The 21,006-nt window shown below is 35.8% G+C and overlaps 3 protein-coding genes across 3 annotated transcripts; 2 read left to right on the forward strand and 1 right to left on the reverse strand.

Annotated features, from left to right (window-relative positions):
- Nucleotides 1-3,106: 3,106 nt before the first annotated feature.
- Nucleotides 3,107-3,853, reverse strand: LOC141679637 (uncharacterized). Its single transcript, XM_074486084.1, has one exon. It carries the CDS (start codon nucleotides 3,851-3,853, stop codon nucleotides 3,107-3,109), a length of 747 nt encoding a protein of 248 aa, XP_074342185.1.
- Nucleotides 3,854-4,376: 523 nt separating this feature from the next.
- LOC141677748 (putative starch synthase 4, chloroplastic/amyloplastic) lies at nucleotides 4,377-6,305 on the forward strand. Its single transcript, XM_074483795.1, has 4 exons — nucleotides 4,377-4,556; nucleotides 4,673-4,734; nucleotides 4,855-4,930; nucleotides 5,652-6,305. The coding sequence occupies exons 1-4, from the start codon at nucleotides 4,392-4,394 to the stop codon at nucleotides 5,826-5,828; spliced, it is 480 nt and encodes a 159-aa protein (XP_074339896.1). The 5' UTR covers nucleotides 4,377-4,391; the 3' UTR covers nucleotides 5,829-6,305.
- A 1,005-nt stretch (nucleotides 6,306-7,310) lies between these two features.
- LOC141678382 (chlorophyll a-b binding protein, chloroplastic-like) lies at nucleotides 7,311-8,314 on the forward strand. Its single transcript, XM_074484681.1, has one exon. It carries the CDS (start codon nucleotides 7,379-7,381, stop codon nucleotides 8,171-8,173), a length of 795 nt encoding a protein of 264 aa, XP_074340782.1. The 5' UTR covers nucleotides 7,311-7,378; the 3' UTR covers nucleotides 8,174-8,314.
- The last annotated feature ends 12,692 nt before the right edge of the window (nucleotides 8,315-21,006 follow it).

Below are 21,006 nucleotides of genomic sequence, written 5' to 3' on the forward strand. Positions count from 1 at the left end.
CTGCAAACGCCAAGCTTGTGTCTCAATAACTCATATCTATTATTTGGAAGTGCTTTTGTTAGGATGTCGGCTCTTTGAACTTCTGAACTGCAATGAATTAGTTTCACTTCACCTTCCTTCTGGACTTCTCTAAGAAAATAAAACTTGATCTTGAAATGCTTGGTTTTATCATGAAACACTGGTTTGTCGGCAATTGCAATTGCAGCTTGGTTGTCCACAAATATTGGTGTGCCTTCTTGTTGTTCCATGTGCAGATCCATCATAATCTTTCTCAACCATAAGGCTTGATTTACTGCAGCAGTAGCGGCTACGAATTCTGCCTCAGCCGTGGATTGAGCAATTATTTCTTGTTTTTTTGAACTCCAAAAGAACATTCCCGAACCAAAGCTAAAACAATAACCTGTGGTGCTTTTCATATCATCTTCACATCCACCCAAATCGCTATCAGCATAACCATGGAGTTTAAAATTCTCAACTTTACTGAACTTTACTCCATAATCAGTTGTACCTTTAACATATCGCAAAATTCTTTTTCCTGCTTGAAAATGAATTTGACTAGCACAATGCATATACCTTGAAAGGATACTTACCGCATTCATGATATCCGGCCTAGTTGTGGTTAGATACATCAAGCATCCAATTAAACTTCTGTAGAGTTCTTCATCAACTTTAGGAGCACCATCTTTTTCGCAAAACTTCTCTTTGTTATTCATTGGGGTTGAAGTAACCTTGCACTCCTCCATGTGAAACTTCATGAGAATTTCTTTGGCATATTTCTTCTGACAAATGAATATCTCATTATTATTTTGCTGCACCTCCATGCCAAGAAAGAAAGTCATTTGTCCAAGATCAGTCATCCCAAACACATTTTTCATTTCATCTTTAAACTTCTCAATCGGGTTCAAGCTGCTACCTGTTACAAGTAAATCATCAACGTATAATGACACAATGAGAATTTCACCATCAGCCTTTTTGACATAAAGTGTGGCTTCACTTAGACTTTTTGTAAAGCCTAAGTTTAACATATGAGTATCAATCCTGCTGTACCAGGTCCTTGGCGCTTGTCTACAGCCATACAAAGCTTTTATTAGCCGGTATACCTTATCCTCTTGTCCTTAACAAACAAAACCTTCAGGCTGTTCGACAAAGATTTCCTCCTCCAGAAAACCATTCAAAAATGCTGATTTGACGTCCATTTGATGTAATATCCAGCCATTTTGCGCAACAAGAGCCAGCAACATTCTTATAGTTTCCATCCTCACAACTGGTGCAAAAGTTTCAGAAAAATCTACCCCATATATCTGAGCATACCCTTTGACAACAAGTCTTGCCTTATACTTGTTTACTGTACCATCAGGATTCAACTTGGTTCTATAAATCCACTTGACTCCTATAGCTTTCTTGTGTTTAGGCTTGTCCACCAACTCCCATGTCTGATTTTTTTCGATCATTTTGATCTCCTCCTGCATTGCAACTATCCACTTCTGATCCTTTGCAGCTTCTTCATACCCAGTTGGTTCCAATAAAGCCACATTGCATTTTTCATAAATCTCGGAGAGTGGTCTGGTTCCTCTAACAGGTCGTCATCTACATCATCATTTTTCTCTTGACTCATATCCTGCTCGTCTTTTTCCCAATTCCATTTTTCAGCCTCAAGGAAATGAACATCTCCGCTAATTATGATTTTGTTGTTTTGTGGTTGGTAGATCCGATAGGCATTTGAGGTGTAGCCTATAAAAATTGTTGATTCTGATTTCTTATCCAATTTGTCTCTCTTGACCTGAGGGATATGAGAGAAACAAATACAACCAAATGTTTTCAAATTATTCAACTTGGGTTTGTATTCATACCACACTTCAAATGGAGTCACCCTTCTTAAAGCTTTTGTTGGCAGTCTGTTCAGTAAGAAGACAACCGTATTTGCAGCCTCGGCCCAAAATTTCTTTGGCAGCCCTTTGTCATGGAGTAAATACCTCGCCATCTCCATAATTGTCCGATTTTTTCTCTCCACAACACCGTTCTGTTGAGGAGTGTATGGTGCTGTCAACTGATGCTCAATGCCTGCATCTCTACAAAACTTGTTAAATTTTTCAGATGTGTATTCAGTGTTGTTATCAGATTTGATCATCATGATTTTGCACTTGCTTTGATTCTCAACCAAAGTTTTAAAAGCACCAAAAATTTCAGCAACTTCAGATTTCTGTTTCATAAAATAAATCCAGCACATTCTTGAATAATCATCAATAAATGCAAGATAGTACTTACTGCCATTTAATGATAGTGTGCTCATGGGTCCAACAACATCAGTATGCACCAACTGTAACTTTTCTTTGGCCCTCCGAGCATTATTTTATTGGAAAGGAAGTCTATTTTGCTTTCCATACCGACAAGCAACACAATTTGGTGGCTCCTTCTCTAACACAGGCAACCCTCTCACCATATCGTTCTTCTCCATAAAAAGTATAACAGCATGATGGAAGTGCCCTAACCTTTTATGCCATAACATTGTGTCAGCGTCTTCTTTGTGTATAGCAGCTTGCTCTTCTTTCATCAGATCTAAGGCAAAACTTTTGCCTCTCATTTGAACTTTGAAAATATCTTCATCTTTTGAATTTTTAATGACGCAATGGTTATCTTCAAACAACACTTTGTAGCCTTTTTTTATCAACTGAGAAACACTCAAAAGGTTTTGATTGATTTCGGGAACGTACAAGACATTGGAAATAAATTTTGAACCTGTATGAGAGTGGATTTCTACTGTTCCTTTGCCTTTTGCTGCGATATATGCTCCATTTCCAACTCTGACTTTAGAAACAACAGCCTCATCAAGATCTCTAAAGAGTTCACGATCATATGTCATGTGGTTTGTACAACCACTATCTATAAGCCAACTTTCTGCTGAGCTGTTGGTGGAAAAACATGATGCTACAAACAATTGTTCTTCATCTTCATACTGATTTTCAGCGGCTTTGACTTCTTGCTGAGACTTGCATATTCTTTCCATATGTCCAAGCTAACCACATTTGTGACACTTTACATCTGGTCTCCACCAACACTTATTTGGAGGATGATTAGTTTTTTTGCAGTAGGAGCAGGGTGGAAAGACTCAAGTGTCATTGTTTTTGTTGCTCTCAAATTCTCCAGGCTTGTTATTTTTGTTCTGCCACATTCTGTTTTTTCCTCCATTGTTGCTCTGAAATTTAGCTTGGTAGGCACCTTCCACTGATCCTTCTTTCCTCATGAGTCTCCTTTGTTCCTGTGCCTTCAGTGCATTTAACAATTCTGCCAAGGTAATGCTTGACAAATCTTTGGAGTTTTCCAGCGATGAAATCGTAATTTCAAATTTCTCAGGAAGTGTAACAAGTAATTTTTGAACAATTCTAGAATCTGGAAAATCAGTTCCAAGGAGTTTAACTTTGTTAGCAATTCCAAGAAGTCTATCAAAATATACCTTAATTGTTTCGGTTTCTTTCATTCTTTGCATCTCAAATTCTCTGACTAGATTCAACCCCTGCATTCCTTTGATTCTATCATCTCCTTCGTACTCGCTTTTGAGGAAATTCCAGATTTCAAATGCAGTCTTCATGGTCATAATTCTTGTGAATATATCTGATGAGACAGCGGCAAACAGGGTAGCTTTTGCCTTTACCTTTTTGGTCTTCCTTTCCTTATGATGTCTAATCTGAGCCATGGTTGGATTATTTGGTAAGGCAGGAAGTTCGTAATCCTCTTCAACCGGTTCCCATAGATCATTTGCCTCCAGGTAAGCTTCCATTCTCGCTGCCCAAATATGGAAGTTTTCACCATCGAAAGCAGGAGGTGCAATGCTGGTGAATGTATGATCCGAATCCATTTTGAATCAAAGATTTTTGGTTTTTGTGTTTGTGTGTGTCTGTTTGTGTGTTGTGTATTTGGAGGTGTGTTTGAGTGTTTTTGTGTTTCTATTTGTATTTTTGTGGTGTGTGTTTGTGTTTAGGATGTGTGTCTGAGGTTTTTCTTACATCTCACAAGTCCATTAAGACTAGAGCTCTGATACCAATATGTTGGATATGGAATAAAATTACAGGCTAATGTGTAAGAGAAGTAAGATGTAGAAAGCTGGAGATGATAATTTTATTGATAACTAAGGCCTTACTTATACTGCATAGCAGCAACATTATTGCAACAAATTGTGCTAACAGTTACAATGAAATATGGTAATAACTTGATGCCTACTAATTAGCATAAAGAGATATTCATGTTCCTTAATTATATCATAAAGAAATCAGCTCTTGATTATCAGCTTCAAGAGTCATTTCAGCTAACACTCATATTCAGGTAATTGTCAGTTCGCTGTTGTATCAACACTTGAGTTTTAGTTCACTTTGTACTGATTGTTTTTTTTAATTAAAATGCAATATTTGCAGAAAGAATTTGAGGAGATTGCAAATCATTTTCAAAGTCACGAACATGTGAGGTTGTTATTAAAGTATGATGAGTCTCTTTCCCATATAATATATGCGGCATCAGATATGCTAATTATTCCGTCTATCTTTGAGCCTTGCGGCCTTACACAGGTAATTATTGGGTAAAATGTCCTCAGTGGCTTGAGAAGCAACATTTTGAGTCATGGCCAATGTATTATGGTTCTTTTGTTGATAGATTTCTGAGAAGAGTTACAATATGTTTTCAGATGATAGCAATGAAATATGGTTCAGTTCCGGTAGCTAGAAAAACTGGAGGTCTAAATGACAGGTGAGTTAATGCTGCTTCACCATATATATTGGAGTTGGACTACTTTTTTCTGGTAATCAACTTTGAGAATATCTGTGCTAATATTTTGTTTCACAAATTTTCCCCTCTATTCGCGTGAAGTGTTTTTGACATCGACGACGATAGTATTCCAGTTCAATTCAGAAATGGTTATACTTTTTTTACAGCTGATGAACAGGTAAATATTTGGTGACCTAGTACTATTCTGAAATATCAGTTACAAAGTATTCTATATTTATTTTCCAAATCCTGTAATTTGAATTTATACATGTTTTTTGCTAATCATATCAACACTGAACTTCTAGTTGTCCTATGAGTAAGTTGTGTTGTAAAGTCAAATCATCACCTGAACTGTAAGTTTTACACACAAATATGAACCTGATGAAACAAGCTATGTCATTTTCTAGGTTGATCCCTTCATAGAACCATTACATTTTTAGTGCCTGAACAGGACTAAAACATACTAACAGTTCTGTCAGTTCATCTGAATTTTTGAATATTTCTTTTATGAAAATTTGACGAGGTGAGGCTGTGAAGAAGCTTGTACAAAATCATACCTTTGTTCGTAAGTTGTCTTTGTTGATGCTGATAACTTGACAACCTTAAGCTCCAAACTCTAAATAAATTTACAGAACTTGATGATATCTCTTTGTTTTAAATATTAGTCTATTATGTTGACTGCTTGTAAATATGTCCTCCACATGTACTTATTCATGAGTTCAAATCTTGACATTGCTGAACACAGGTTTAAATATTCTGTATCACTTTAGCTAATAGAAATCCGCGGAGCTGTTGATTTTACTCACCATCCATCGACTCTAAGGAAAATTACCTAATTCTAAAGTAAAAACAATTTTTTGTTTTATTTTGATAAGGGTTCTTGTATCTATTTTTTGTAGGGATTTAATAGTGCTTTAGACCGAGCTATTTACCACTACAAGAATGATAGAGACAGTTGGCAACAACTTGTGCAAAAAAACATGAACATAGATTTTAGTTGGGACTCATCAGCATTACAGTACGAGGAATTATATCTCAAGTCTGTAGCCAGGGCAAAAGCAGCAAATCGTTCCTGAGATATGTTATTGTTTAATTCCTCGGTATTTTGCTTGAGATTCATGCCAGCAATTCATACTGTCCAAAGCCAGTTTTCGAGAGCTTTGCATATATAACTGACTAGAATGGGTTTCCATATGAACTGATGTCCTGTTTGATCTGTACGCGATTCATATTTGAGAGGAAACTGGCGTACTGGCGACATTCTTTAAGGCTAGGGCGCGTTGAAGCTGTTTGGAGGTAATGCTACCGGCAAAATATGCAAAGTATACTTGCAGCCTAGGAAAAAGGATCGTAGTTGGAGCTGGTCAGAGATTCTATTTGCTAATCATTTATTTATTTATCTTGGTATATATGTATATGCTAAAATAATGGCTGCTAGTGATGTATAGTGCTTTTACAAGTGAATTTGGTTGGACCAAAAAGTACTATACAGGGACTGTACATGTAAAAAGATGCGTGACCTTTGATATATACGAGATTAATCTCATTTAATATGGGCTCACAAGATTATGAAAATCAATTTGTAAGTTCTCAAAAGATAGTGTGATAGATTATGTAGAACTAAACTTCTGGTTAACGTTCACTTATTGTCATGATTTATAATTTCCCAGGCAGTGTTTTATTGATCTATATTTATACTTTTATGTTTCTTTTTGCAATCACTACCAAAAAGATCACACACGCCGAAACAATATTGGATACTGTTTAACCTCGAGGATATTGGATACTGTTTAACCTCGTGGACAGTTAGATCATATTTACTGGTTTATGATATTGTGTGTACTTTGCAACACTCAATAGTCAACACCACATAATAACTTTAGACTCATTAGGTGTCCCCCTGTAAGAAAAATAATCTAACAGGTGGTTCGTATGAACCAATTATCAATCGCCACATCAGAACCCGCATAATCTTCATGAAGCAATGTATCATAGCTTGCCTCATGCATACAAGAGTGGCCTAGACTAACCAGGACCACGTTGTTGTTTGCTTGACCACGTTGTTGTTTTACAATTTCAATGAAACTACCTATTTCTCGAGTTGCTTTTCCAGTTCTCCTTGGCCTGGCATTTCAATGGTAATATATTGTTCCGGGAACAGAACTAACCAAGAACATATAAGTTTGAAGTTATGTTTGTTTAAAACCTGAAAAACTAATAATACTTTATGTTGCAAGATGATCTACTAACATTATGTAAGAGATTAACTTCTTTCAGTAATCCTCTTGATCACAACTAAGAACTTCTGTTGAGGATGATGACCCTACATCAACATCATTATTGGGATTTTGTGATAGTGTTTAAAACTAGTGGATGTTGCAGATGATAACCCTACTTGATTATTAACATCTTGTGGTAAAATCTCAAACTAGTGGATATCAGAGAAGGGAAACTTGGATAAAATCTTGAAAACCAATGAAAATATAGATAATGATGTTACAAGATAACTAGTAGGCTGTCCCTGGGCTCATATAAGTAGCAACAGACTCTCACCATTCTTCCATCACCAAAACTACTTACAGTCATAAACAGAGTTTCCTCATCTTCATACTTCATTTACACTATCATGGCTACTTCAACAATGGCCCTCTCTTCCCCAGCTTTGGCTGGAGAGGCAGTCAAAGTAGCTCCATCTTCATCTGAGCTCTTTGGAAATGGAAGAGTTTCCATGAGAAAGACTGTCAAAGCACCAGTGTCTAACAACCCATGGTACGGTCCAGACCGCGTCAAGTACTTGGGCCCATTCTCAGGTGAAGCCCCATCATACCTCACTGGTGAATTTCCCGGTGACTATGGATGGGACACTGCTGGGCTTTCAGCTGATCCCGAGACTTTCTCCAAGAACCGTGAGCTTGAAGTGATCCACTCCAGATGGGCAATGCTTGGAGCTCTTGGGTGTGTCTTCCCAGAGCTCTTGGCTCGTAATGGTGTTAAGTTTGGTGAGGCCGTGTGGTTCAAGGCTGGATCACAAATCTTCAGCGAGGGGGGACTTGACTACTTGGGCAACCCAAGCTTGGTACATGCTCAGAGCATCTTGGCCATTTGGGCTACCCAAGTTATCTTGATGGGTGCCGTTGAGGGTTACCGTGTTGCTGGTGGACCTCTTGGTGAAATTGTTGACCCACTCTACCCCGGAGGAAGCTTCGACCCATTAGGCCTTGCTGAAGACCCAGAGGCATTCGCTGAGCTGAAGGTGAAGGAGCTGAAGAATGGAAGACTAGCCATGTTCTCAATGTTTGGATTCTTTGTGCAAGCTATCGTGACAGGAAAGGGACCACTAGAGAACTTAGCTGACCACCTTGCAGACCCTGTTAACAACAATTCCTGGGCTTTTGCCACTAACTTTGTCCCCGGAAAGTGAGAGTCGATGTTTTTCAGTTTAATTGCTAATGTAGCTTGAGAAGTGTGGGTGGTGTAAATTGGTGTGATATCTAAATGGAAAAACTGTATTTTTAGTATGCTTCTAAGTTGTACTGCTGCAGTATGCAGTTCATTTTTATGATTTCCTGTTGCTTCTGCTGCCTTAAAAGTTTAAATTTTCCAATTATTATTTGACTTGTTTAATCAGCAAGAGGAGGAAATTGGAGATAAAACGAAATATAAAGTGTTTGTAAATTTGTGCAAAATTTGAGTATTTCTTCTGTATAATTTCCAAGTTTTAAGGCTACACCATGTGGTGTATAGGGCCTGATGTCTTAGGTGAATATTTGTGAGTGTTTGGTTTGTAGCCGAGATTTACTAACTTCATGGTGTAGACAGAGATCATAAAGTCAAAGAAGAAAAAATTAGACAATGGTTAGAACTTACAGCGAAGGCATGTTGACTGCTTTACGATAATCCCAACCTCATAATTTTCAAGGTGTAATCCATTGAATGTTGTTCTCCTGGTTTTCTATGTCATTACACATTGGATTTCATATCATTCATCTAGTTGTGGCATTTTTATGTAATAGTAGCATACATGATCAAATAATTTCCGGTGCAAAAGTATGCATTCGGGAGTGAAGGACCTTTTTGGAGGAGTGGCCGCCATAGATTGAACTTACTGGAAGCACGACCAATTGAATAAAGGCTGGGGGCATGAAATGTTCACTTGGCCATAACCAATGCTATGTTCAGCAGATATTGGTAGATGCCTTTCAGCCTTTTGGCCAAGTTAAGCACAAGTTTACCTGTGAACAACTTGGTTGATAGTTATCCCGTTAATTTAAGATTGTAGGGATTTAACGATTCAAACGTAGAGAAGGTTAAACAATAAGAGCAGTAACTACTAGAAAGGCACAAGGCAAAGGAAAAGTAGTATGCACCAAGAATTTGATCCACAAATTCCCCCAAACTACTATATGGAAAAATTCACAGAAATAGCCCTTTTCTCAACCATTCATACAAATATAGCCCATTCTCAAAAGTTGGCCAATTATGGCCGGTCTAATACCCACCTCGCTTTTGCGTATTCATGCTATGCAATCAGAAAATGCGTAATTAGTTCTAAAATAATTATTTAATAAACAAGTCACTAAAGATTGCGTATTGAAACCAATTTTTTAAATTAAGGACATGACTTAATGGTATATTTTAATTTATTATCTTGAACCCTAATTTAATAGATTTTAACTTTTTAGGATTCAATAGCCCCTTTTGGGTTTTAAAAATATTTAAAAATAAATCAATAAACGATACAACTATTTAGGGTTTAGGGTTTAGGGTTCAGGCCCTAAATCCTAGAGCCTAAACCCTAATTTAATTTAGGGTTTAGGGCCCTAAACCCTAGGAATCAAACGAAAAATTTATTATCTTGAACCCTAATTTAATAGATTTTAACTTTTTAGGGTTAAATAAGCCCTTTTGGGTTTTAGAAATATTTAAAAATAAATCAATAACCCCATTTTTAGTTTTTTTTTTAAATTATGAACTGATTAGATTTTAAATAAAGTAAGTTAGTTCTTCCTATCTCAAGATACCGCGATCAATTTTGCGTATTCCTGCAATACACACTCTTTACGAAATAATAATAAAATTTTATTTACCACACCCTTAAATGCGTAACCACTTTACTTATAAACAATATACTCCTTTACATGTTGCGTATCCAGTTTTACAATATTTGTTTTAATAAAAAAAGTTTGGTTACATTGCTGCAGAATGCGTATACAATATACTCTTTTGCTGATTGCGTAACTGACCGGCCAAAATTGGCCAAATTGTCGAGACAGGCTATTTTAGTTAATCTGACTTGAAAACCGTCCATTTCTGTACTTCACCCGACCGTGGACACTTGTAGACTCTGTAATTCTGCAAATCACTGAAAACACAATGGAGAGTTAAAAAATGTACTAATATGTGAAGTACAGAATGCCGAGTTCAAAAATTCTGAGCCGGACTTTGTTTTATTTACACATAAGGGGTCTGACACATTTTACACTAAATTCAATTTTCCTGGTTGTAGGAATCATAAAATTTGCTATACTATCCCCTAATTTTTAGAATTAGATTAATAATAGAATAAAAAAAAAATTAAAATTAGACAAGGAATAAGGATTTAAAACTGAATTAGACTAATGAGCCCAAAATTTAGATCAGATTGTAATATGGATAACTTATAGGTTAAGATACAGAGGTTTGTATCGTTATAAATAAATCATATTCATATTCCTCATTTTAATTCATAAAATTCGTAGGGCTCTTCTCAACAAAAATCAGCAGTCTTGTAAAATTTGTAGAAAATTTATCGTGAGTTGAAATTCAGTGATCCTGGACTTTTCGGAAAACTCTTGTCGTTCTCTACAACTTTCGTGTTTCATGTTTTTCAAGATAACGTCATTTAGAGGGTCAAAAAGGGTAAATTCAGATCTGGTCAATTTTTGAGATAAGTTTTCGATCGATCTTACTAGTATTTTCAAAATTGTGTGATACATGTATATTTGATTATCAAAACATGAGCTAAGTTATGATATTTTTGAAAGTATTATGTGTTACAAGTATATGTATTATTGTATCTCTGTGGTGTTTAGACGATAATTTTGGATCTCTGATTTGTGCTATGATTTGTGAAAATATCGAATAAGAACTTAGGACCGCAGTCACCGGATTGTAGTGACAGTTTTGTGAAAATTTAGGACCGTTATCACCGGGTTGTAGTGGTCGTAGAATGAATTATGGATTTCGAATTATTGTTGTTTATGTGTTATGTGTATTGTGTGTATCGAATACGAATAAGAATATGAAAGTTTATCGAAAGTGTGTGTTTCGTATATCGTATAGCTTATCGTATTTTGTTATATGTGTATGTGTTACTTGGCCTACTAGTTGGATCGATTATTTTCTTGCTGGGTTGTATAGCTCATTCTTACAATTTCAGGTTTCGCCTAAAATTCGAGTTGGATAACATTCAAGTTCGATGAATCAAAATTGGAGTAGATTGACTTTTGGATTTCCATTAGCTGCGCTTTTGTAATAGACACCTTTGTAATAGAAATTTGGATTAATTATTGTATTGTATTTTAGTTTTGATTTTAGAATTAATGGTCCGGAAGTGCGGGCTATTACACTTGCACACCTCTTGATTTTGTTATGATAATTACTAAAAATAGATATTTTCTACCCTTGCTCCGTTTTCATTTATGTTCTAATTATTTTCTGCTCCACCGTATGTGTATTTATTGTATTTGATAGTAATATATCACAACTATTGTTCTCTGGTTCTTTGTATGTTTTCTAAAAGCATAATAAGTAATTATTGAGAAAATACTGCAACATCCTCATTCCAGAATGGACTACGCTCCATCTGTTTTTCCTAGTGTCTGTGTTCTTGTTAGGTTAGGCCATAACAGGCCGGTCAATTTACGTGGCTCCGTCCCATTTTTGACACATTTAGACGAAAAAATCATTTTTTTGACACACCTGGTCAAAGTTTGACAAAAATGGCACTGCCACGGACACCCACAAGAAGTGGCGTTTTGGGGCATTTTATATATAGTTTTTATTTTTTTCTCTCCCTCCCCTTTGTTGCCTTGTCTTGTGCAGATTTGCAAGGGTAAAAATTACGTGAAAGCATGTTTTGTAACACTCATATTTAATTTCCAAAAAATTGTTTTGATTTAATTTTTTTTTGTTGAGTAGTGATGTAAACCTATTTGTAGTATGCATTTTTTTATTTTTATTTTTATGTTTTTGTATGGTTTTAGTTGCTTGAAAAAGGGTATCATGGGGAATATATTTTTTCTTGATGATGCCTCATAATCAAGAATTTTAGAAGTATAGTTCTACATAATTTATAAAAATATTATTTGTTTGATGTAGACGTACATTTAGTGTGTTGTGAGCATTAAAAATTAAATTATTTTTAAAAAATATAGAAAACATAGTAATTTGTACCGTCTGAAAATGGTACTGCAAGTGTGTGAAATAGTACATCCATAAATTGAAAATGAAACTATGAAATGGGAAGGAAATTCATGAAACTGGTGAACGTAGTAATACAACATAAAAAGGAAAAAATTTAAGTCATATCTGTTCATCGGACATGTAATCATCGGAAATGTAATCCTCATTTTGTAATAGTTTGTGTTGTTCCGCTTCCGTAAACTCTCTACCAGAAGCACGAACTGAATACTGTGCTAGTTGAAACATATAATAACGACTCCTACGTAACAATATTCGGTTATTTTCCCTCCGAATACGAGTCACATCTTTAACCACTTTTCGCCTAAATTCAGACCAATGAAGAGTTTCCTCAGGGCGAGGATATATAGATAGGGAACGACGAAGCGGAAACCTTACACGCATCCCAATCAGATCATGTGTAATACTTTCAGATTCTTCACATCTAAATGCCCATTCTCGGTATACGCCAGCAAAGTACTCTGCTGGATCGTTTACCCTAAGACTACGATAATCGTCATCTCTTTCTCGTAGCAACCACTTGTGATTTGTGGACGATGACATCCTAGTAATGTTTGGATGAAATATGTGTAAGGGTGTAAAATTTATATATTGTAAGTAGTTGGGTGATAATGAAAAGTTAATAAAATTTTGATAAGCCTAACAGTTGTGGATGAGAAAAGTACTGAAGATGTACATGTTGTTAATTTTGTTGATGTACGTGTCATTATTGCCAATCATGTGAAATATGACAAATAATTTAATTTATTGAAAGCGGTATGAAAATAATTCACAGACCCTTATCAGCAAATGAGTTAGGTATCCTGTGAGTACACAGTAGAAACCACATGCAAGCAATTTCAATAATTTTGAGATAAACACTGAAAATATTCAAATGGAAGGAAACATGAAAAACAATAATGACAAGTCAAATCATATAAATGAAATACAGAGGAAAATATAACTATTTGATAAAAGTTTTCACTTTTTGGAGATGAAATGAAATAAAGTCATTGCATTTACTTGTATCAATGTCAAGTCATTTCGTGTTTTTATGATATACAGATGAAAGCCTGAAATTAGGCCAGAAGTCACATGTAAACTTATCCCATTAATATCTTCAATCTCCTATTACAACCACATGTTTGGCTTATAAATATATGATTCTATGTAACCCAAAACCCCAACAATCTCTCATATTAAAGTAAAATCTTAGAAATGGATAAGGGGAAAAGAATTGGAACCTCGACAACACTGTTCTCCGGTACGCGCCCAAAAAAGCAAAATGAAGTTTCTAAAAAGAAATTGATTGAAGAAAAAAAGACTAAGAAGCGAGCCGTGTATGACCAAGAGCAGTTTATGAGAAGGATGTGAAGGATGAAGGCTAGAGAAAAGAGAAAGGGTAAAGACTGGGTCCCAAATGCTGTACCAGTTAATAGGGAGTTGAACTTCGCTGCTCTGGAATGCCTACCCATATACCATCACCATTTCTGGATGAAAAATGAACCTTGATACTGATACCGGCGAGACCTGGCTGACCGATGTAGATTTAGGGTTAACAATACACCTCTTGTGTGGACACGAAGTATTGATGACCCATGATCATGGTGATGTTGAACCTGGATCGTAACATGTTGACGAGAATCATTGTGTTTTAATTTTACCGCCTGTATTTTTCCATTTCGTATTTTGTATCTACATTATTTTTCCATTACGTATTTTCATTTTGCATTTATGCATTCTAGATCTATATTAGTTGTATCTTTTTTTATTGTAATGTTATTATCATTAATAGTAGTGTGCTAATTTCAATTTTGTGTCCAATTACTGTTTTGTATTAGTTCTTTCTTAGTTTATCATGAATTTATACTACCATTTTTGGGTAGTCAAAATTCATAAATGTTCAATTTATTTACTTTTTAAAATATAAAGTAATCAAAGTACTACAAAAAGTACTACTATATGGAATTTTTTTTTACAAAAAATAAATTTGCAACTATATTTGAAAAACCCGTGAAAATGTGTCTTCATCAAAAAATGCGCACTCGACTCCTATGACACCCTTTTTGAAGTTACGAAAGTCATATATATACAACTTTTTATTTAAAATAAAAAATATGTACTAAAAATAGGTTATATCACTAACAAAAAAAAATTAGACCAACATAATTTTTCTTTAATTCAATATAAGAGTTCAAAATATGCCCTTGACCATGATGTTTTACCTTATAAAAAACCACACATAAGGCACAAACGGGGAAGGGAAGGGAAAAAAATAAAATAATAAAATAAAATACCCCAGAACGCCACTTCTTGTGGGTGTCTGTGGCAGAACCCAAAAAAAGTGGCGTTATGTGCTATTTTTGTCAAATTTTGAACATGTATGCCATAAAAATGAATTTTTCGTCCAAATGTGTCAAAAAAGGGACGAAGCCAATTTATGTTCATGGTGATCCTGTCCTTTTTGGTGGGTTCATCTGCATAATGTTTTATTTATTTGTTCTTTAGGTCAATCATTTTGTTTAGTCCTTGATTTTGTATGGATTCTCGAAATCAGGAGATATTCATTATGAATTTTAAATAATTCTTTTAAATTTGTAGGTATTCAATTGAAATGAAAAACAATCTCTCAAAATTTGTAGGTATTCAATAGAAATTTTAAAAAATCAAACAAAATAATTAGGTTTTCAAATTTTAGTGAATTTGTAAAAATTATGGATTTTAAAGTATTTGTTATAGATTTTATATGTAAAATCAACAACCCGAAATTTTATCATGCTAGTCAAGATTTTGATAAATTTATAAATTACAATAAACTTTTCAGGAGAAAACAAAATATTAAGCAAACATATATACTGCACCAATATTTTTATAAGATTAACATCTTCCATCCTTCATTATTCTTGGCCAAGTCTACATCAATCTTCATGATCATAGGAAAGGAAAGGACGAACTGCCTTTTTATATTTTTTAATTGGACATTGTTTTTTTATTAAAATTTATACAAATATGATTCCAGCCACATTATAAGGGCAAGGGGTGCCAAATAAAGTGTTATTTATATATCAAACTTAAGAAGACATGAAGTAGGTTGCATAAATAAAGAAAACTGAGCCACATTCAAGGAGTGCAAAATAAAAGTGTGCCAAATTTAAGATGACATAAAACAAATTGCATAAATAAAAAAAACTTAGCCACATTCAAGGGTGGCAACTAAAGTGTTGTTAATGTGCTAAATTTAAGACGGCCTGAAGTAGGTCCATAGTGCGGTAAATAACACATAATAAAACAACCACCATTTATGCTAAACACAAACTATGTAGTCTTTCTATCATCTTAGACATTTTCCCCTATAAATTAAGGGCAATAAATGAAGAAGATGATGAAAATAGTAAAAAAAATAATGAATAATGAATGATGAGTTAAACTTGTGTTAGGAAATAATGAATAATGAATGATGAGTTAAACTTGGCTTATTGAGATCTCTAATACTCCATAGTAAATTTGACTTGTAGAGATCTCTGAGTTCTCTATAAGAGAATTTGGCTTGTAGAGATCTCTACTCTTCATATCTTCACTTTGACTTATCGATATCTCTGAGTTCTCTAGTGGCTTATTGACTTATCGATAACTCAGAGTTCTCTAGTCAAATTTGTCTTGTCGACAACTCAGGGTTCTCTAGTGAATTTTGTCTTATCGATATCTCTGAGTTCTCTAGTGAAATTTGACTTATCGATAACTCGGAGTTCTCTAATGAATGTTGACTTGTCGTTAACTCTGAGTTCTCTAGTGAAGAAATGACTTGTCAATATCTCTAATCTCCATGTCTTCAATTTGGCTTGTCGATATCTCTGTGAGTTCTCTAGTACCTTTCCTGACTTCTCGATATGTCATTTGGAGTTCTCGAGTGACTTCTCTATAACACTAAATCTGTGACTTGTAGAGATCTTGACTAGAATATTTTCCCTAAAACAAATTTATTCAACTCCAAGATTCTTCATAATTCTTCTGAGGCATGATCTTCTTGATCTTCTTCCAGATAGAATTCTTAGGCTTGACACTGTTTATAGAAAAAGACTCCAGTCTGCTCCTTTGACATTTTTACAGACTTTAAGTGTTACAAGTACAAAAAAAATATTAAGATAACAATACAACTTACTTAGGGTTGACAAATTGTCTTAAGCTTGTTAAAGTACAGGCATGTCTTGCATAACAATCTCCCTCAATTTGTGAGAATATTGCTTAACACAAATTCATGCATGAAAACAAGACTAACCCCAAGTTTAAAATGATGGAAAATAAAATGAATACACAAAGCTTGATAGAATTACAACTTTTGTACAACATAAGATTTATAAAGTTCAATGGTTACAAGTATCAAGTAAAGACAGTTTTTACATCTATTTTTCCTTAAGAACATCCTTCAAGTGATTAAGAATTTCCAATTCTTCTATAATAGGTGTTCCACTTAGAGCTTCTACAAGTTTTTTTCTTGCTACCTTGGGATAACCACTGTCTAGCAAATCTATTCTAAATCTTGAGAATCCACCAGCTTTGATGTTTAGAAATTTCCCATCCTTAGAGATTCTGCTCATTCCTTTTGCCTTAAGCTCTTCTGATATTTTTATAAACATCTCAATTTTTTCATCATACTTCCTCCTTCTTTCTTCAGCTTCAACTTCATTCCTTTTTCTTGTTTCTTCCCTTTCAATCAACCACTCATCTATAACTGATCTCCATGCCCTTGTGGCAGTATCCTTGTCCTTTAGCAAACTTATGATTCTCTTAATTTCTGTGGGAGAGAGAGAATCCATTAGATCACTGCCAAGAAAGGTGAAAAAACCATCTTCATAGAAAATTCTAACTTTCCTAAGAGATACAATCCCAGACACTGACTATTTCCTCAGCAAGTTGTTGAAAATGATTTTCATCTGAGATACACCAATTTAAAGGTAAGAAGTCAAATTGTTTGAAATAGTTCCAGATGGCCCTTTCAGTGACTTCAACTTTTTCAGAAGACTTGACTTTCTTAGTTTTTCTTCCAACAGATTTAAGATTGACTTTTAGTTAAGGCTTGGTTAAAGGTAGGGTTGAGATTTTCTTGGGACTTGTTTGGCTTGTGGTGATTAGAATTTTTAGGAAGGATTCACTGTTTGTTTTTACAAAAATTTTGGCTTTGAGGTTTGAGGTGGTTTGATGTTTGAGATAATTGATGTTATAGGTTGAGTTGAGGTTTGAGCTAGTTGTCTTTGGATTTTTAGGGTTTGGTGTGGTTCTGAACCATCATGACTTCACTTACTTTTCCTTTCACTAGTTCTCTTCTTCTCATCATTCTTCGTATCAACCTCCTTCTTCTTCTCACCACCCTTGCTGCCAGATGGCTTAGTGGACTGACTTGGATTTGAGCCAGAAGGATTTTGATCATCTTTCTTCTGCTTATCATCATCCAAATCATCCTTGTTGATTTGAGTTTTGGGCAAGTTGGCTTCTGCATCACTCAAGTATCTTCTCAACAACTTTATCATCTCCTCATCTTCAACAGTTTTGTTCCTTTTTGTTTTCAGCTCAGTTTCAAAAGTCATGATAAGCTTCATATTGGCAATGACACATGGCTTAGGAACTTGGAAGTGTTTGAAGTGTTTGGTTGTAGGACAGATGCATGCCTCTCCCTTGCTAGGTTGTAGATAAGCTTCTGGGAAAGCATCCACTTGTGCATTCTTCAATTCTGTTAGCAAGAGAGTATCTTCATGATACACTACTCTAACTTTGTTTATCAGAATGTCTAACTCATATTCCCTCCTAGAGATAAGACAGTTGAGGGACACCTGTATATATCTGTCTACCCCTGAGTCATTGATGTTGACCACTATCCTTCTTTCCTTGAAGATGTCTCTTGTCACCAAGATCACCTTTATTGAGTTTATTGTCTTGTCCAAGGCTTTCTTGTAGGTGAAGAAATTATCATTGAGAGAAGCCCTGAGTGCCTTAAGCAATTCATCAAATTTCTTGCTTAGACTGGGACCCTCAGCTACTTTAAAAAGTCTCTCCATTTCATTATCAGTTTCTTGACTTAAGCTCTTTTCAGCACCTTGGACATGTTGAGTAGATGATCTTGATTGTGCTAGCCTAGCCTCTATCTCCCCCTTAGTCTTACTGGCAGGCATGATGAGGGGAGTAGGAATTTCAGGCCTTACCTGTTCAGGTAGAGAAGGCATAGGTATGTTGAGTTTGCCCATGATTGCTCCCAAAGCTATAGAATTCTGCATTTGAAGATGCTTATGAGAGTCCACCAGGGTCTGGATGTCTATTTGTTGGCTCTTGACAAGAGATGTCAAGGCTTGAACTTGTGCAATGAGATAAGAGTTGGAGTCTTGTAGTACTGAGACTTGGCCTTGTAAAGATTGAATTTGTAGGCTTGTGGAGATGGACCCAGGCTGAAAAGAGCTAGTAGATGTGCCGAATGTTTCATCTACAGCCTGTTTGATTCCTTCCATAAGCAAAGCTGATGGCTCATATCTGATCTGGTGAAGTTGGTCCAGCTTGACCTTAGTGTCATTTGAGTGAGTGATTTGTTGTTGGATAAGTGTATTGAAATTGATGAAAGATTTTTTGAGATTTGTGACTTCTTTCTCAATAGAAGTAAGATCCATTCTTGACATTTGCTCAGCAAAATGCTTGAATTTGGTAGTGATCTGTTCTTGAGATGGTATAATCTTATCCATCTTCTCATTCACCAATTTTCTGATTCTGTCTTCATGACCAGTGTGCTTAATTTCAAGAGATTTACCAAACAGATGAAATGCTTTGAGCTGAGCTTTGTACACTTCTGTAATGGCATCATAAACATCTTGTGAAGTCAAGGCCTTTGCATTGCTGCTCATAATAGTGATGTATTCTTCTCTAAATCTGGCGAAGACTTGATCCATTTCCAAGAAAAAGTCATCAAATAGCCATGCATCCACATTTCCATCTTGCTCTGCATCATCTATAATTTTATCTTTCTGCTTCTCAACTTCTTCTTGTATGTAAGCATGATAGCTTGATAATCTTGATTGCTCATGTTGGAAGTCAAAAGATGTTGTGAGATGTTTGCCAGTCCAGAGATCTGCTCTACTAGTAGATCATCTACAGAAGTTGGTTGAGAGTCAGATTCTTGCAGTCACTGAGTGAGAATGTGAGGTTGTTGAGGTTGTGAGGTGGATGGTTCAGAAACACCTGTGACTGAAGTCACAGTTTTACTCACAGATTGCTCTGTGGTTATGGCTAGTTGTTGTTCCTTTCTAGGTGTGGGAACCTCTAATTGAATTGGAAGGGATTTGACTGGGTTACTGCCATGTGCACCAGTCTCAAACCCTTGTGTGTCTTACACCACACTGTCACCTGAATGTGTTATACTTGCCTCCCCTATGACAGGATCATTGGTAATTGTAATCCTAGCATGAACTGCCAAATCAATTTCTTCTAGGGTTTTGAGGAGAGTTGCTCCTACATGAGGAACCTCCAATTGAATTGGAGAGGATTTAGATAGCCCCCCCTCAGAAGTACTACCCTCAAACCTTTCAGTCTGTGAAGACTATTTTGCACATGAAGGTGCATTAGAAACATCCACCGGGTCTTCAGTTAAAACTGATGAATCCCCCATGGTTTCGATGGTGTCATCAAGGTCTACCCCAGAATGTAGCCTCTCACCATCTAAATTGAGTGTCTGGGTGGTGAGAAAAGCTTCTTGAGCTAAGTCACTTGAGTGAGCTTGCACTTGAGAATTGAATTCAAGTGCAGTTGGTGAGGAAGAAATTTAAGATTTGAGAGAGTGTTGCTCAGATAAGAGTGTTGGCAGCTCCCCCTGAGTAGATGAGGGAGCTTCAAGAGATGTGCTCTCACAGTGTGTGCCATCCTTATTTCTCCTACCATACATTTAAATTGCTTCAAGTGCAGGATGTGTAGACTCAATACTGGGTGCTTTTATAACTGCATCATGTTGGGAGGATACAGAGGTGACTTGAGTGGTCAGCTCATATTTCTTACTTCTTTTGGATCTCTTGACCAAAGATGACTCAGTTACAGCTTGATCCTCACCACTCTCAGTTAGAATTGTTAGGGTTACCTCATTTCTATTCCTTTTACTCACCTCATCCTTTTGAGAAGATGAGGTGGTTGGTTTTCTAGCTACTAAGGGTTTTGAAGAAATGGTTGTAGCTTGGGAAGATCCCTGTTGGTGTTCCTGTGTTTTTACTTCCACAGGTTCAGGGATCATAGTTGTGTTAGATTGAACATTTGACCTCATGTCAGACATAGGGTAAGGGTAAGTCCTAAACCTCTCCAACATGAATGGAGTGATTTTCAGACTTACATTTACCTTATTCTTTGTAGTGAGTTAACCAAATATTCTTTTGGACACTTGCTTACAATTGCCTATTTTTATGCTATCTATGCCATTTAACAAATGTATGTCTCCTACCTTATGATTTAAAGTGGACATGATAAATATAGAAAAGAAAATTTCCTTACCTCTAGCTGACAGGGGCATTGATAGCCTGGTTTCTAGCTCTTCCAGGATTAATAGACCAACATTCAAGTGTTTGTTGTGGGCAATTGAATACACCAACTTTTGCACCATACTTGAAATGTTGTCATATCCTGCCTTTCTACATGTGAAGGCCCTCACCACAGAATCAAAAATGAATGACCACTCCTTCCTTAAATTAGTTTTATTCAGGCTTGACAAGTTGATTCTTCTACCATAGTTGATGAAGTCCAGAAACTCAGTCAGCTCATCAGGAGTTGGCACCTCTACTAGATTTGTAGTGGGAAATC

The sequence above is a fragment of the Apium graveolens genome, chromosome 8 (genome assembly GCF_009905375.1).
Source record: "Apium graveolens cultivar Ventura chromosome 8, ASM990537v1, whole genome shotgun sequence".
NCBI lineage: Eukaryota > Viridiplantae > Streptophyta > Magnoliopsida > Apiales > Apiaceae > Apium > Apium graveolens.